The sequence below is a fragment of the Cheilinus undulatus genome, linkage group 20 (assembly GCF_018320785.1).
Source record: "Cheilinus undulatus linkage group 20, ASM1832078v1, whole genome shotgun sequence".
Lineage (NCBI taxonomy): Eukaryota > Metazoa > Chordata > Actinopteri > Labriformes > Labridae > Cheilinus > Cheilinus undulatus.
Genome location: NC_054884.1, coordinates 15,119,209 through 15,136,418, shown reverse-complemented (window position 1 = coordinate 15,136,418; position 17,210 = coordinate 15,119,209). Strand labels below are relative to the sequence as shown.

Below are 17,210 nucleotides of genomic sequence, written 5' to 3'. Positions count from 1 at the left end.
ACTGAAATACAACGCACTATTGTTGGGTGTCATAACATGCATGATATGAGTAGGAAAGTGACAGATGGCCTGGTGGCATAACAAACAGCTGGATCAGGAAAATCTATAAGAGAATTCAGTGCAGTAATTGATCTACTGTGATTTTTTTTTTTTTTTTTTTTTTGCATCTTCAGGTGGAGGATGGATTACATAGCGAGGGTCCTGTACTGGATAATCAGTCAGGTTTTAAGGCGTTTTGTTGGCTGTGGCTCCCTGTATGATATGTTTATTTTAATCTGACATAAGTCAGATGTGATTGCTTTAGTCTTAAACCCATTGTTTCTCAAAGTGTTGACTTTGGCACTGATGGACAAAGGATTTCAAAGGGCTAGGGCTGTCACAATACCAGAATTTTAATCTTAGATAAAATACAATACAGCATAATATGAAATAGTGACTTAGTAAATTTACCAAAACTATATGAGATGATACAAGATCAGAACAAATGAAAGAGCACTGAAGGATAGAAAACAATATTGAATGAAAAAAATGAAAAATTGATACAGTATGATACTATATTGGTACTAAATGATAATAGGATATCAAAGCAAAATGACATTATAGTTTGGATACTGAAAGACACACTGGAATATTATATAAAATGAATGAAAAAAACAATACTGGTATATGAAACTGTACAATACAACATGATTATTTTTTTAAAGAACAGCACCAAAAATTGAAAGCTTTAAGACTTCAGTATAGGGTTATATCTGTGTTTTTGATTACCAGTATTGCAGCAATCATCTGCACACTGTCAAATTGCACAAATATATTGGCAAGGAAAAACAGCCAATGTTTTTTTGCCATTTGGAAACTCGTCCCTCGCTCTCTCAGTTTCAGCCACTTTTGGTTAAAAATCCAACTAGTTATTTTAAATCCCCAAATTCCAGACAAACGTCTGTACTTGGTCAAATTGCACAAATATGTTTCCAGGGAAACATTGCTGATGTAGTTATGCAAACTTGAATATCATCTTTCTCAGTTGTGGCAGCTTTTGGTTAAAATTCAACTAAAGATCTTTAATCTTTGTTTTAACTACCCAAATTGCAGACAACCAGCTACACACTGTCAAATTGCAAAAACAAGTTGGCAAAGAAACATTTCAAATGTATATACAAAGAAGAAACTATTCTCTTTCTCAGTTGCAGCAACTTCTGGCTAAAAATACAACTAAAAATCATTGTTTTTAGTACCAAAATTGCAGACAATTATCTGCACATTGTCAAATTACACAAATATGTTGCCACTGTGTTTCTGCAAATTGGAAGCTGTCTCTCTCACAGGTGTTTGCAGCTTTTGGTCAAAAATACAGTTCAAGATCTTAAATCCTTGTTTTCAAGTACCAAAATCACAGATTAACACTTGTACATTGTCAAATTGCACACATATGTTGGCAAGGAACATTGCTAATATGTGCAGTTTGGCAACTCACTTCCCTCTCAGTTATCTTTGGTACCTCTTGATACTTCTTACCATTAAAATAACAGAAAATGGACTGTTTTAAAACACCACTGAAAAAATATCGAGGTTTTGAAAATGTCAGCAGCCTTGAAGGTGACTGCGACTTACAGAGAGCAAAGGAAAGAGAAGAATGTCAGACAGAAAGTGGGGCAGGTATGAGTAAGGGGGGAGAAGAAGGTGGAAAGTGTCGGGCGAGAGGGGGAGGATTGGAAAGGCTGGATTTAGTTACAGTGAATATGGGAGGCGTGAGGTTTGCTGTCTGCTCTCCTGCCCCATGTTAACCTCCACTGGCTCTCCTTCCTGAGTGTGTGTTTGTGTGTTTCCACTTTAGCCCCCTACCCCGCCAACAGTTTCCTCCCCTTCTCCCATCCAATAACTGTTCACACTCAGTGTTTGAACACAAACACACCCTGCCGTCGCTCTGCTTACAGCTGTCAGTCTGTGCGTGCCTGCCCGTGTGTGATCACGCACACATGACGCCTTTGTTGCTGCGTGTATCAAGATGGCGTGTGTGACTTTGCTTTCAGTAATCAGTGTGAAGGCAGCGATGGGAGCCCCTTCCATTTTTCAGCGGTTATGACGCTCTGTGAGAGAATGGCAGGATTTCCCTGTTAGCGAGGAAGTAGTCCCATTTCCCTCTTCAGTAATTGAAGAGTGCTGACAAAGCATTCCTGCTTGTGTGTGTTTTTCCCCACTGCATCTCACCCACATTCCTGACACAGAAACAAGAAATAGAGGCTGAATGTTTAGCAAAAGTCAACCAGCATGCGTGAGCAATGTCTTTCTCATGGTTTTTGCTGCTGCACTTCAAAGCGCTTAAGTTGCTGCCAGTCATTTTTATGGACATGCATGATACATTGGCCTACAACTCTCAGGGTTTTTGTCAGGCGGTCTCGATCCCTGAGGCTGTTCTTTTGGCCATCCCGCTTCATTATTTTAAGCAGACTTCAAAGCGAGTCCTAATGCAGCAGCCTGTGGCATGGTGGTCTGTGTGGTGTCTCATCTCCTTCACATTCACTGCAAAGAAAGACAAATGGACCTTTATATGTTCTTCTATGTAGCTTGCACATGGCTAGCATGTGTGTAGATGTGTATGTGCAAATAATCTAATAGAAGTCAGGGAAACACAATGGTCTGTGATTGAGTAGGATTCAACAAAGTCCATCCCCTCTGCCTTCATTTTCTGCACTTTTTTACCCACAATGCAGCCAGTCAGCAGAGCAGCCAGCCTGCTAATGCAGTTAGCTTCCCCCCTAATGATGCTGAAATCTCATTAATATGCTTCACAGCTGGGCCCAGTAACCAGTGGGGATGAAGGTAATCAGATCTCAGAGGAATAACCTAAGGCTGAACCTCAAGAAATGCTCGGCAGCACCGGTCCGAGACAAACCAGAGTCTGGAGGCTTGATAATAGCCGGTGGGCTTGTGTATGTGGTCTCCATGCCTTTGAAGTGCTGATGTTAGCCAGGCCATCTTATGTCAGTATCAGAGCCTGGGCCAGTTCATCATCTAAACAGATTTCATTTCAGTCTCGTTCATATTTGTCTGTTTAAAGTCTTGGCATGCGGTTACAGAGGAAAGTGTCTGCAGATAGGCGGGACTTATCTTTAAGTGCACTTGTGGCTCATGATGTATGCAAAGTGAATCTGAAGAGCGGCATTACAGACCACTCACACTTGAACTTAATTGAATCACCAGTGCTTGGGCTTTGAGTTGGAGAAACACCACGCTACATTAAGCTATTAGGATATGTGAGGCCTGCCCACACACAGACACACACACACAACTGTTAGTTAAAGTTTCCTGTGGATGTTCATACTACGGTCTGTATGGTTAACTGAGTGGCTTTGACGTGTAACTCATATGGAGTTATAGGAGGAGAATGTTCCCGCTTGGAATAGCAATAAAATACAGACTAAGGATCATATGTGTTATCATGTTAGACCTGAACAACTGCATTCAAATATGCAATTATTTTTTAAGTTGAAGTTTGACAAACACAAGCAATAAACCATTCTGTGTTAAAACCAGCACAGTATTAGATTGATGAAAGCAGGGCTGAACAACAAAAAATTATTTTGACTGCTATGAAATAAAATAAGATATGAATCATTTTATTGAAGGGAAAGATTTGTATTACTGGCATTCTGTATAAGAAAAAATACATAAAACATTAAGGTAGGATTAAAGGTAGGATTTTTGTTAACTATTCTGAAAAATTGACACTTAAATGTTTGCATGACACCTGGAGCATTGCATCTCTGCTGCTGCTGCTGCTGCAAAAAAAAAAAATATCAAAATGGTATATTTTCACACGTTTTAGATTAAAGAAATATTGCACCTTGCACAATCTGAAAATTGCAATAGGACATATTGGAGTTTAATATAAATATCAATTAATTGCTCAGCCTTATATTATATTAAAATATTTCTCCACCCATCTACCCATTTTCTTTCACTCATCCATGGTCAGGTCGCACTGGCTGCAAGCTCAGCAAGGCAGTCCAGATGTCCCTCTCCCAAGCAACATTTTCCAGCTTTATCCCGGATCTTCTCCCAGTTGGATGCACCTTGATAACTTCCACAGAGAAGTTTCAAACTTTTGAGGCGCAGGAGCAGCGGCTCTACTGAGATCTCCCTCCAGCTGTCTAAGCTCCTACCCATATCTCTAAGGCTGAGCCCAGGCAACCTACTGGGGAATCTCATTTCGACCCCTTAAACCCACGATCTCATTATTTATGTCACTACCGAGAGCTCATGACCATAGGTAAGGGGTGGAACGAAGATTGACTGATAAACAGAGTTTGCCTTCTGGCTCAGCTCTGCCACAATGGTCCGGTGCTGATGCTGCACCAGTCCACCTGTTAATCTCATGGTTCATTCTGCCCTCAACCGTAAACAAGACCATGATCTTTTATATAACTGAATAAAAGTTACTGTCAGTAGCTTTAAATGTGTCGAAATTTGCAACAGCAAAAGGTCAGCTGTTAGCCAGAATAAACCTTCTTTTAAAGCTTCTCTGGGGAGTTTTTAGCAATTCATTAGAAAGACCAAAATTACTATAAATTCTGATGCCTTGATATGAGCTATAAAGTGAAATATTGACTATTTTCTTATTCCTATTTTAAGTGCCTAATATCACTGCCGCAGTTTTGGAGGTGTCAGACAACGAGATAAGTAATATACTGCAGCCTTTTAAAATATTTTTGTGACTGTTAAACAGCTTGATATATCAGAAAAAATCATTAAAGTAACAAGAGAGGCTGTTTTGTCCAGAGGAGGCACCAGAATACACAGAAACAAACCCTCCTTACTGTAGCTTTAAAAGGACCTCATCAGTTTAAGTGAAGCACTGCAAAGCCAGGTTTGCCAAGGGCTTTTCTAACAACATGGCAGGCTGTTTTCTCCAATGTATAACTCATTAATAACAGCTGCAGGGACCATACGCTTTGTGTGGTTTGGGTTTCACCACTTTTTCTTTAGTACAATGGATCCTTATCAGTAACTCTGCTCTGTTTTTCATTTAAACATTATTTTCATGGTCACAGATTTCCTTTCCTGTGTCCCAAAGCAAACCATGCCGTTATTGTCTATTCATTTTCCCCCCTCTTGGCCGGGAGAATGATATTCTAGCTGCAGCTCCAGTATTAGTTACTGAGCCGACTTTGCAGGCTCTTGCAGGAGGGGCTCTGGTTTGGAAAACTTTGCCAGACGCACACATTTCCAGCGTTAACATGTTGCAAGGATATCGAGGGAAAGCTCTCCAGGCGAGCGTGAGTCAGTTCTTCCAGTGTTTGTGCGTAGAATTTCTTGGGTCACACAATAGGCGGGCTTGTGGGATCGTCGGTGTTGATCAGATGCAGGCTGGTGTTGAATAATGCCTGGGTGAGGGCTGCTGACGAGCTAAGTAGCTCTGTCCTCCCTGCCTCTCTGTCCACAGGCCTGCCATTGTTTTGCTCCATGCCTCGGCTTGACAGGGCTCCAGAAGCCAGCCATTGTATTTAATTACAGTCGCCAGCCCCCTCACAGACTCTCGTCCTTGTGTCCCAGATTTCCAATGGGTGCTCTCATTAAGACTGTGTGTGTTTATGTGTATGTGTGAGGCTTTTTTAATGGCTGCAGGAAAACCCTAAGCCTGTGCAAATGTAAGCATGGATGGTATTTTTATGCGTACTCGCCCTTGTGGGTGGCACATCTGTTTGTCTATGCATTTCTAATGGATGAATAGCTCTGTGGCCACACTAATAACCCAGGCCTGCAATCACTCGGCGTCAACAGAGGCAGAAGAGCGCAGAAAACCGTGAATGGTTTTGTACTAATGAGAAAATATGCCATGTTATGTAAGGGCCGCTCTATTTATGTTTAATTTGTTTGACACAAGTGTGGTGACTGAAATGCCCAGTGGTGTGGGCAAAGATGGCCGTAATGACACTAATAAGATGGCAATGAGAAACCAAGGGCAGACTCTTCTTCTTGCCTGAAGTATGTTTTAATTCTTGGATGTTATTGAAGAATTTTCCAGTCTTTTTCTTCCTCCAAGACATAAAAAAGCTCTTCTTTGCTGGAAAATTGCATAAATCTTGATGATGAGCATTACATTCTGCACACACCTTTCCCTTTTCTCTCCTATGAAATTAATAGTTCATGTTTTTGCTTCACATAAGTAGGAATCTTTTCCAAGTACTCCCTAATTTATTAAAACCATAAGTTAAATTCTGACAGGTGTAGATGAATCTAAAATTGAAGGGAGGAATGGAGTACCATTTTTATCACCTCATCTGTTTCGTATTTTGACTCTGTTCGAGTTCTCTGTACCTCCTACGTCTTTATGCCTCACTTCTTTCCTCCCTTCAGCTCCACCCTACATCATTTTTACTTTTCCCCCTTTTCCTGTCTGCTTGCACATCCGTTTCTGAAGCCTTCACTGAAGAATCTTAATAAAACAAACAAAAAACCCTTCTTCGGAAAGTAGATAGTGTGCCACCTCATGTTTAAATGTTACTCACACCCTTAAACCCGCTTTCAGCCATTTACACCAGGAGCATCAAAGTAGCTGCTGGTGTGAAAGTTGCATGTTACATCCAGGCAGCTCATAAATGAGATGTCTTAATAACCCAGGCCTGATTGGATGTCACTGTTAGGTGTTGCAATGTGAGCTTTATTGCTGTTCAGCTTAACTGTCCTTGCCACCTGAAACCCCCCTTGAATCTTCTCTGTGAGATAACAGGCACGTAGGGTGTGGAGTGACTAGATTTTTCATGTGTCAGTTTTGTATTTTTTTACAGGAAGTGCAGAACATATCTGGGCTTCAGGTTGGTTTATTTTGGTTGTTCTGAATGTAATCTTCCCCCTGCACCATCTGCTGAGTGGAGATTGGCAAGCTGAGACCTGCACAGACTCTATAAAAGGATAGGAAAGAGTAAGAGAAAGAGAGGGAGAAAAACTTGATCCTTGCTTCATATCATACAATGTGCAGTGAGATTAGAGTTGTGTCATCACGTGGAGTGTGTTCCCAGCTGTACTACGGGTCTACTAAACCAATCCACTCTGTTAAATATAGATGGCTTATTTACACTCAAGTTCTGGGTTGCAGTCAGCTTCCGAGCTTTTAGAAGAGCATCCAACAGGGATGCACGCATGCATTCAGTTGCAATGCCAAAACTTGTTCTTGGATTGACTATAACAACGCTTAGACAGCACACATCAGAATACTGGCTCATTTGCAAACAAGGATTATTCACTTAAACTGTCAGCCACGGGGTGCAGGCCTCCGCTGCGAGTGTGTGTTTTTATATTTGATTAAAGCGCTGTGTTTTGTAACACACAGGATATTGAGGTCAAAGTCCAATACATATTACATGAAGGCAACAGCAGGTTACTTCCCCACAATCCCGAGCTACTTTGTTTACCGTGTAAAGCACATAAAAATATGGGAGCTTACAAAATACTCGCATGTTGTTTGTTTTGTCATATTAGTGCTTATTGGATGAGTGTTCCCAGCCTTTTTGTGTTTACTGGTCACATATTAAATAAGAGGGAGTGAGATATGTATGCTTACACAGCAGCCTGTCCTGCTAGATCAGAAGCAGAAAGAAAAGATGTTAGCCTTGTTTTATGTATTTGTAGCTCTCCAGTGACCTTTATACTTTAATATTTTTCAAGCATTCAGACTTAAAACAGCACAATTTAAACATGTACATAAAAGCACAACTCCGGGCTTTGTATCAGAGGAGAAAACCTTTCTTTGAACCCTGCTAGCAAAGCCGCTTTTGGCTGTTACACAGACACAGAGCAGCCATAATTTAAGCAGTAAATAAGAAAATTCTGCAGACGCTGGTTTCTTTGCTGCTTTGATGAGCAGAGTGTGTGTGTGTGTGTGTATATGTGTTAGAAAGTGCTTGTTCTTTGAAGACATTCCTTTCCTGTGGCGGATCGAGAAGAATGCCACAAATCAAGAAGAAGTCCACACACTTGCAGTTGTTTTTATCTAACTCATTGTATGAGCATGAGTCAGTTTCCCCTTCAGGTTGTTTGTATTGGAGAAGTGTATCAGTCTGGACCGTGTTGTTTGGTATCTCTGAGTGTATGAGTGTACACCTGAGTTGTCGTGTTTATCCCACTGATATCGATTAATGCTGCGTGTTGTGTCTGCACTCGATCTGATAGTGTTCACTAACCCCACTGTTGTTGCTCTCCTGCTCTCTCCACAGCGATAGAGACCCAGAGTACCAGCTCAGAAGAGATAGTGCCAAGCCCGCCCTCGCCTCCCCCGCCGCCCCGCGTCTACAAGCCCTGCTTTGTGTGCCAGGACAAGTCCTCAGGGTACCACTATGGTGTCAGCGCCTGTGAGGGCTGCAAGGTGAGACTCCCAGCCTTCCTCTGAAAACTGCCAAGCAAGCAAGATGTGCATCAATCTCGTAACCTTCATGTGATTCATGTTGGGAAAAAAATGAATAACCTCGGGTTTTCACAGCCTCAGCTGAGATGATAAAAAATGATAAGGCACGACATCTGTAGAATTTCACATCCTTATGAGTTTTTCATTCTTTTATGGTGGAACTTATCATTGAGAATGCGCCAACATTTACTCCACTTACTGGCTTTATTATTCTTATGTGCTTTCTAGCAATAGGACTCTTAAAGGAGTGCTGTTGTATTGGATATTAGCACTGCTTTTGCCCAGTGAAGAACTAAATTAAAGTTGTGTTGATATTCAGTACAACAGCACTCCCTCTTGTGTGTTATTAAAGCAATAATACACTATAGGGCAGTGTTTCCCAATCCCCCACCAAATGTACCTAAGACAAGCAAAGTCCCCCCAGGACCCAAGACAGAAGAAATAATGACACATTGCCTTCAAAAAAATAGCATAGATTTTAATTATTTGAAAAAAAAAAACAAACAAAACAAAACCAAAACCAAAAAAAAAGTCCTTTTTATAAGCTACTTAATAACTGCTTTATTATGTTTTTTTGTCAGTATTTACAAATCTAATTTTGCTCAGAGCACAGAAAGCCTGGCACCCTTTGGCTCTGTCCTGGGTGGTCCCAGACCCCAGGTTGGGAACCAATACTATAGGAAGTGCTGTTGTACTAATTATCCACACTGCTTTAGCCTAGTAATGAAATAAATTAAAGTTGCGTTTATATTCAGTACAACAGCACTCCCTCTTGTGTATTATTAAAGCAATAACACACTATAGGGAGTGCTGTTGTATTGATTATCAGCACTGCTTTGGCCTAGAGATGAAGTAAATCAAAACTGTGCTGATATTCCGTATAACAGCCCTCCGTTTAGTCTTAATAGAGCAATAACACACTAAATGGAACACTGTTCGATGGAAAGCTTGCACTGCTTTAGCCAAGTACTGAAGAAAATCAAAGACATGCTGATATTCACTCCCTTTGGTGTGTCATTAAGGCAAAAACTAAACCAAAGAGAGTGCTAATGTGCTGAATATCAGCTCTGATGGCCCAGTGCTGAGAAAAAAAGTAAATTAATGCTAGTATTCGATAGAAGAGCATTGTATTGTTTAAGCTTTAAGTGCTGTTGTACTGAATATTAGCACTGATGCGGCGTAATACTAATTTTCTCTTTAACATCACAATCTTTGTGGGATTTTGCTTTTTTACAAGAGTTCTAAAAGGTCTGTGTATTAGCAAGCAACAGTACAGAGGATATTTTCTTCAAAAACCATGTTATTAACTCAATTAACAAGTTTTGTAACATAACTTGAGCTTGACTGTTGTGTAGGGACACAAGCATTTTCAGGCAATCATGCTGCTTCATGTAGCCTCATGATGTTATTAGTGGCGTGAAACACATACCTCAATATCCCATTGCTATGTATTGGCAGTTCAATCAAATTACTCAGTATGAATTGAAATTTGGTTGATGTTATTTATTAGACGAGTTGGATACTCTAAAACTGCACACCACATCTACACACATCGTAAAACAAGATAACGTATATAATTTACCATCTGGTATCATGTTCCAATGTACAGTTTGTGCAACGCCGTCATCTACTGAGTGCAGTTGCTGCTTGTATCAGTTCTGCTGACGTAGCCACATTTGTCTGCCTGTTATCAATACAGCCGTGTTACACAGGTGCTGAAGAGGCCACATATCCCCCATCTGCTCTGTTATCAGTTGATGGTTATGGAGCTCATGCGTGCATACATGCTCTCCTGTTATTGTGAGCACACAGTCTTCTTTATCTTGTTCCCCCCCCAAGGCAAGGGGCTATGGTTGTGTAAGCTCAGCAGAGGATAGAGATGAGGAGGAGGGATGTGCACAATCTCATGTAACATTACAGCCAGGTGCAAACGTAGTATCTCCATAACATCTATGACACTGTCTTTGCTTCCTGGCAATCATGCAGTCTTTATTTACCCAAAGAGGATTTCCTAATGCAGTGTCTTAACCAAAACCAGAATATAAAAATCCTTATTGCAAGGTTCTCTTGTGACATTTCTGTGTAAAGCAAGAAGAGAAAAGGGAGTGATTTGATAAAGGCAGGCAGGGTGGTGCTGTGTGACAGGTGCCTGCTAGACCCTTTGACTTATTGACTGTGCAGCCAATACTGCGTGTGTTTCCATATGTGCAGAAGGAAGGGGTGGAGTAGAGAGAAGAGGGGGAGGCAGCAGCAGTGAAAAACAAAAAAGATGTATTGGGGGAGGCCAGTAACTCGGGGAATGTAGAAATCCAGACAAAATGGTACAAAGATGGCAAAGGCTGCAGGGAGCGAGGGAGCAGACTGTGCTCTGAGAGGCATGAAAAAAGCCCGAAAGAGAGAAGTGGGGATGGTTGGAGGGGCAGCAGATTAGGGGGACAGGGTACAGGGGCCACAGCTGAACTCACTGACACGACAAGAAAAGACGGTCAGTGCATCAGTGCACGAGGGGGGGAAGGGAAAAAATGACTGAAGAATGCAATAGGGAGGGGAGCACAGGAAAGCTGGGAGTCTGGCACACATAAAAACAAATACATAAAACCCTCAGAGGGCTCCATGAAACTGAACCTGCTCCAAAATCTGACAAATAAAAAGTTTACAAAGTGAGTAAAGACTGACCCCTGTGCTGGTTTATAGGGCCAGCCAAACTAGTGCTGAATTTGCTTCTGCATGCGTCCCCTGGATTAAGAAAACTTCGCAAAATGTTTTATCCAGTCTCTAAAATGTCTTATAACTCATGATATACAAACTTGTGGTTCCAGTGGGGAAAAACATAAAACCCAAACTTCTCCTTACAGAGAAGCTGTTATTGGCTATTCATTTATCCGTAATTGGTTATTTGATTCAAACCATCAGTCACATTTGTATTGAGACATTTCAGTTTAAAAGGTTCATTTGGGTTAGAGGGTATTTTATGACTTTTATTGTAGCTGTGGATAGAGTCAGAAACTGGGGGGAGAGAGTGCAGGAAAGGAGCCTCAGGTTGGATTTTCACCTGGGCCGCCTGAGTTTAGGACAACAGCTTCTGCAATGCTCCTGTTTTATATGTTTTGTTATTAAGTTTTTATTTTATGCCATTAAATAGTAAAGTTTAATCTCAAGGCCAAAACAGTGTCAAAATGAACACATTTATAGGATTGAGTTATGACAGATTAGCTCACTTTCCCATTCAGGTGTTATGTTAGCCATCCTAACTACATTGATTCTAAACCTGTGTATGCTATTTTTCTGTTGAATGGATTAAACTTGGACCACAGAGGGTTTGCAGAAACTCTGCAGCCTTTTCAAGCCCCAATCTACTTTATTGTGTCCACTTAATGCTGCTCCCCACCGTCTAATAGCGTCTGATTAAATGGGGTAATAAGTTTATTAATAAGGCTAAATCACAGCTCCCAGTGAGAGCTGGTGTGGATACTTGGTCATATTAACCAATAGAAAAGTATGAGTCTCTTGTCTGTGGTTAGGTTAATGTCAGTGTGTGTCTTTGTGTGTGTCATGAGGCAGTGGTTGTGTAGTTTTGTGTGGTCAGCTGCTTTTAGCAAACTGAGTTTAGGGTGATGGATCAAATTGAAATAAAAACACTGTTGTCCATTCAAGTTAATACTAGCGTAATATTAATTAACATCTTCAGTTGCCAATCATTCTATTTTTTTTTTTTTTTACTTAAGGTCAGTAATTAAAAGGAAGCAAACAAAATGTATTAAATGCAACAGTCTGGGTTTTGCATATGGTAGGTTAACAAAGACAGAACAGTAGAGAGAGGAGAGTGAGTGCTACAAGGGGCCAAATATTACGGCAAAATGTAACCAGGATCAGGTGCTTTTCAGGATATGTGGACAAACTTTAAACAGCAAAAAATGAAAGAAGTACTCCCCAAATTATTTGCAAATACAGTACAAAGCAGAAACGGCAGTCAAAACTGAAAATTGAAGGCGCTCTGATGTGATAAGCATCCTTTATTAACCAGGGAAGTCTACACATTATGGCTCATCACAAGACTTAATTAGGATATCACAATTATGCCCTTATTTTTTGCTGTTTAAAATATATAACAGTGTTGTATACACTGTTGCTAAGAAAAGGTGACCCCCCCCAGGACCCACACAGAAAAAATGAACAGATTTTAATTGTTTTCATTCCCAAGATCTCATCAGAAAAGGCCAGTACTCAGCTGATGTTGCCAAAAGTTGTGTTGTCTTCTAGTATTTTTTAACTATATTATGCCAAATCATGGTTTTAAGTAAATAAATGCAAATCTAACCTCAGAGCAGAGGTTAGCATTTATTTATCTTAAAATCTTTTGTGCCTCCTGAGAGAACCAGTGCTGTAGCTGGTGATAACCAAAGGCAGACAGCAACAACACTCCTGATATGATCAGGATTTAAGCTGGTCAGCATTTGGAGCAAAGCCCAGGGTGGAGACTGTGGAGCATGCTCAGAACACCTTGCCCTAACTGGACCATGTATGCATTCAAGTGCTAGACATTTAATCGAGTTTCAATTGCAATTATGATTTAGTTTTCCCATGATCATTAAACATGAAATTGTGATTAAATCATTGCTATAATTGCTCGTCATTTTTCATTTGTCAGTTGGTAAATGTTTTAGTGGGTTTTTTTGTCATAATTGCTATCATATATCATTATTTGTCTATTTTTCCTACTCATTTATTTCCATTGATACCTTGTTTTTAAAGAGTTATGAGCATTTAGGTTTTGATAGATATATGTGATGTAGATGGAATAAAATCAGAGGGTTATTTTGTTAAATAATCGTGACTTCAAAACAAATATAGATATTTATGACTGAGTTTTTTCCATAATCGAGCAGCAGAAATGTACAAGAGTAAATTGATCTCCACCTGCTTTACCTAGCTGTGTTGTTTCTACTTGAAAAAAAATATTTTCCTGTACAATTACAGCCCCATGTTTACATGCACTTTAAAGGCTCCATTTGAGTTGGATTTACTCAACAATACAACTTTTTCTGATGTCATGTAAACATACTGAGTGTTTTTGTCTTGGTCAGCCCAGAAATGGTATCACAATTAACTTTGTAGTTAGCTTTTTCATGTTGTTGTACAGCAGGTAAAGCTGTTGTCTCAGTTCAGCCAACTGATACTGATGTATAGATTTTACATTCAGTTGTTTACAGTCTCTGAGCTCTATGTTAGAGCCCCGCGACTGAGGTATGCCAAAAATGTCTTCTCTTTAATCCAGGATTAATTTCACAAATTATGTCTCTGAAAAACCACCAGCAAGCTCTGCATTCCTCTTTAACTCAGTGTAATGAGCTGAGGTTGATTTTTCTCAGCCACAGAAAGAGCACTTATAGATTGTTCTTGGATGGCAGTAAAGGAAAACACTTTCAGTTCAATAATACACAATATGATTAATATTGGATATACTGAGTAGCTTGTTTCATTGCGCCTCACAATGAAACCTGTCTTTAAAAGATTAGCTGTAGTTAGGTCAGTCTGAAAAGTTCCATATTATCTAAACCAAACTTTATAGCAAATGTGAATAACCCAAAGTTGGAGAAGTAGTTTATGTGTGCACAAGAAAACAAGTGTCACAACCTCTTATAGCACAATAAAGGAGCTGTTTTTAAAATAATCATCATAAAGACTCTCTGTCAAACAACTCAAGCATCTCAACTTCATCAGCTAGCATCATCAGCTAGTCCCCTGTTTATTAGCCGGCTGTGTGCCCGCTCGACAGTCGCAGAGCTAATTGAAAAATTCAGGATGCCTTCTCCATATCTCTGACTTCAGAGGAGATGACTTGGCATAGCGCTCTCAATAATTCAACACTACAGGCATGTGAATGTATATGGTTGTCTCATCTGAGACTGGGGTAAGCTGAGGGTTAGCAGTGCCGGCTTTGCTGCAGCACGCTGAAACTACAAAGGCGTTTCCTGAGGGGTGCAGCGAAACGGAGGAAACAGGAGGGGGATGTTGAGCTGTGCTACTTGGAGACGGCTCATTCGTTTGTTGTTTGAGTTCTAGCGCTCTCACAAACTCTGCGGCATTGCACTTCTTTTCCCCTCCAGATATTAACACTTAAACATTAAATATGCATGCCCGCCCCCTCATGTTTATGTTTTTGTCTTGGAGGCATTGCAGCGCGAGGCAGGCAATCTCTCTTCCTGGTTCCCTCTACACCAAAATCCCCAACCGCCAACTCCTGCAAGAATGTTTTTGCTGCGTTTCCAAATTGCCCTCTCACCAAGCATCCGTCTTAGCTAATGTTTGGGCTTTAGCAATAGCTGCTTCGTAAGGGAGGCAGAGGCACACCCACACACTTAACCACACATGCACAGACCCAGTGGGAGGCTGGGAACGCACTCTTAATCTGGGTGCAGTGTGAAAGTCACGTAAGAGAGGATTCCTGTGTTTCCCCGTGAACTTGCCAACCCTAGACCTCCTCCTGCTTCCTCTTTATAATTTCCTCACATGCATGCAAAGCAGAAATCACTAACACATACACAAACACATGATAACACACACATGTTGGACAGCTGCATATTGAAGCGCTCATGACACATGCAATCATTTGTGTGTTGTCACCATTCGCTTCTCTTCTCCCTCCCTTGCCATGCTCCCGCCGCTCTGAACACTGCAGGGTGGCTGACAGGCCTGCTGAGGGCTCTTGTCGCCGGGCGGATTAAGTGGTGATACAAAAAGAGGCTTAAGGGCCGCAGGAAGCAATGACTCCTAAAAGAAGTAGAGAAAGAGGGGGAGGAGGCAGGAACAATCGACTGGCCCACAAGCTGGTAGTGACAGCCAATCAGGAGGTGCTACGAGAGGGCACCTGAGCCCCATGATGTGAGGACGGAGTGGGTCAATCCCCTGGTGACACTGGGGTCAGGGTCGGGGCAGCGGTGGATCAAAGAGGACATGATACACGCCCGCACGCACAGGCGCGCACAAAAGACCACGGACTTATCCCTCAGCATCGGCAGCTAGAATTAGCGTCAAAGTATAAGCCTCGATCACTACGCTTTGTTGTTGAGGCCTGGCTCTTCTTCAGAGAGATGACAGGTCAAACATTCTGCCTGTAAGTCTGGTTCTGTCCGAGGTTTCTGCCGGATTAGACAAGTTTTTCTTTGCAACTTTTGACAATTGCTTACAAGTTGTTTATTACACAGAACATGGTCTAGACCTGCTCTGAATGTAAGTTTTAATGAGATAACTTGTTTGTTTTTTAGGCATATTATGAACAAAGATGATAATAATAATAGTTTTATTTATACTGTACCTTTCAAGAACAGCAAAGTTGCAAAGTGCTTTACAAATAAGATAAAAGATACAAGGTACGGTTAAAAAAGCAAACTGCAGTACACAAAACAGATTAAGCAAAGGCCAGTCAAAATAAGTAGGTCTTCGGTTGAAGAGTCAACAGTGTCCATGAATCTTAAACCCAATGGAAGAGAGTTCCAAAAAGTTTGATCTGTGACTTTTAATGCATAGTCTCCTTTGATTTTAAGGACCAAAGAGTCCCTCTGCAGAAGCAGAATTCTCCATCAATGGAGATCACCTTTCCATCCCATTTGTCTTAATTTTTTGTTATCTGCTGAGCTGTGGTAATTTTGATGGCTATTTTTAATACTAATTTTAGTCTTAGGGATGAGGTGTTCCTTAGTTTAATTTAGTCACATTGAGTCTAGTTTTGGTCAACAAAAATCAGACATTTTAGTCCATTACTAGTGATTACATTTGAGTCAAAACTTTTAGTTTTTTTCTCTTTGGCCTGAATCCTAGACCCAAATCATACTTGTGTCCTCAATGCACCCTGCAAAACCTTGGGTCCCTGCATTTTACAGCTGAAAGGCTACAAATACTATTCATTGTGTTTTGATGGATTTACCCAATGTCACCCAATGTTACCAAATCTTTGTTAGTCTTAGTCTTCCTCATGAAAACATTTTTAGTTATAGCTTCAATCAATAAGATTAACATGGCCACTCAATTTAGCGACACTCATGGTGTGTCAAAAGCCAGACTCTAATTTCTCCCTATCTCTCTGTTATCGTGCTGATACTTCGTTCAAACACACACATGCAAACATGCTCACACTTCCTCATCTTACTTCACTCAAAGCCTGAATCACTTCCTCTCTGTGGCCGTACACAGGGAGATGTGAGAGAGGAGCCTGGTGATCCGAGGAAGGACAAATTAGGTCCACCGGCCATCTGTCGGCTAGCAGAGCTAATCCCTCTGCATGGGATGGGGCTCCCTGGCAGCTACCCCACTGCACCGCACCACTCCACTCCACGCTCTGCCCTGCCTCCTCATCTCTCTAGCTAACCCCGCCCACCCTCCTAGGCTCCAAAGCATAACCCATATCCCACTGAGCCCCATCAGTACAGACATTGACCTGTATTAGATTTGTCCCGAGCCCTGCTTTCTGAGGACTCAGTCAGTTGTGGATGATTTGCATTAACCTCTTTTTATGTTTTTGACACTTACGAGATGCTTAAGCAACAAGGCCACAAAGGTTAACATTGATTTTATTGGGCATGTATGGTATTGAGAGGAATGTAAGTTGTGATACATGCCTTTTAAAGTGAATTGATCTTCTTGGTTCTGTTTATAAAGCACTTGTAGGGCCCTTGAAATTGGAAAATCATAAAATATCTGATTTAATCCTCAATATTTGGGATGTTTTCAACAGATGCACCCAGTTTTACCAACCACTTTTTCTTCCTGAATGGCTCATTTCATACTTTCTCTTTTGGCCATTTGTGATCAA

The 17,210-nt window shown here is 41.0% G+C and overlaps 1 protein-coding gene across 6 annotated transcripts in view; it reads left to right on the top strand.

The window, feature by feature from the left end:
• raraa (retinoic acid receptor, alpha a) overlaps nt 1–17,210 on the top strand; it is a 243,100-nt gene that overhangs the window by 211,693 nt on the left and 14,197 nt on the right. For all 6 annotated transcript variants that reach the window (XM_041815338.1, XM_041815341.1, XM_041815340.1 and 3 more), the window contains one exon: nt 8,214–8,362. In XM_041815338.1, coding sequence (XP_041671272.1) covers nt 8,214–8,362 — 149 coding nt within the window. The remainder of the gene's footprint in view (nt 1–8,213; nt 8,363–17,210) is intronic.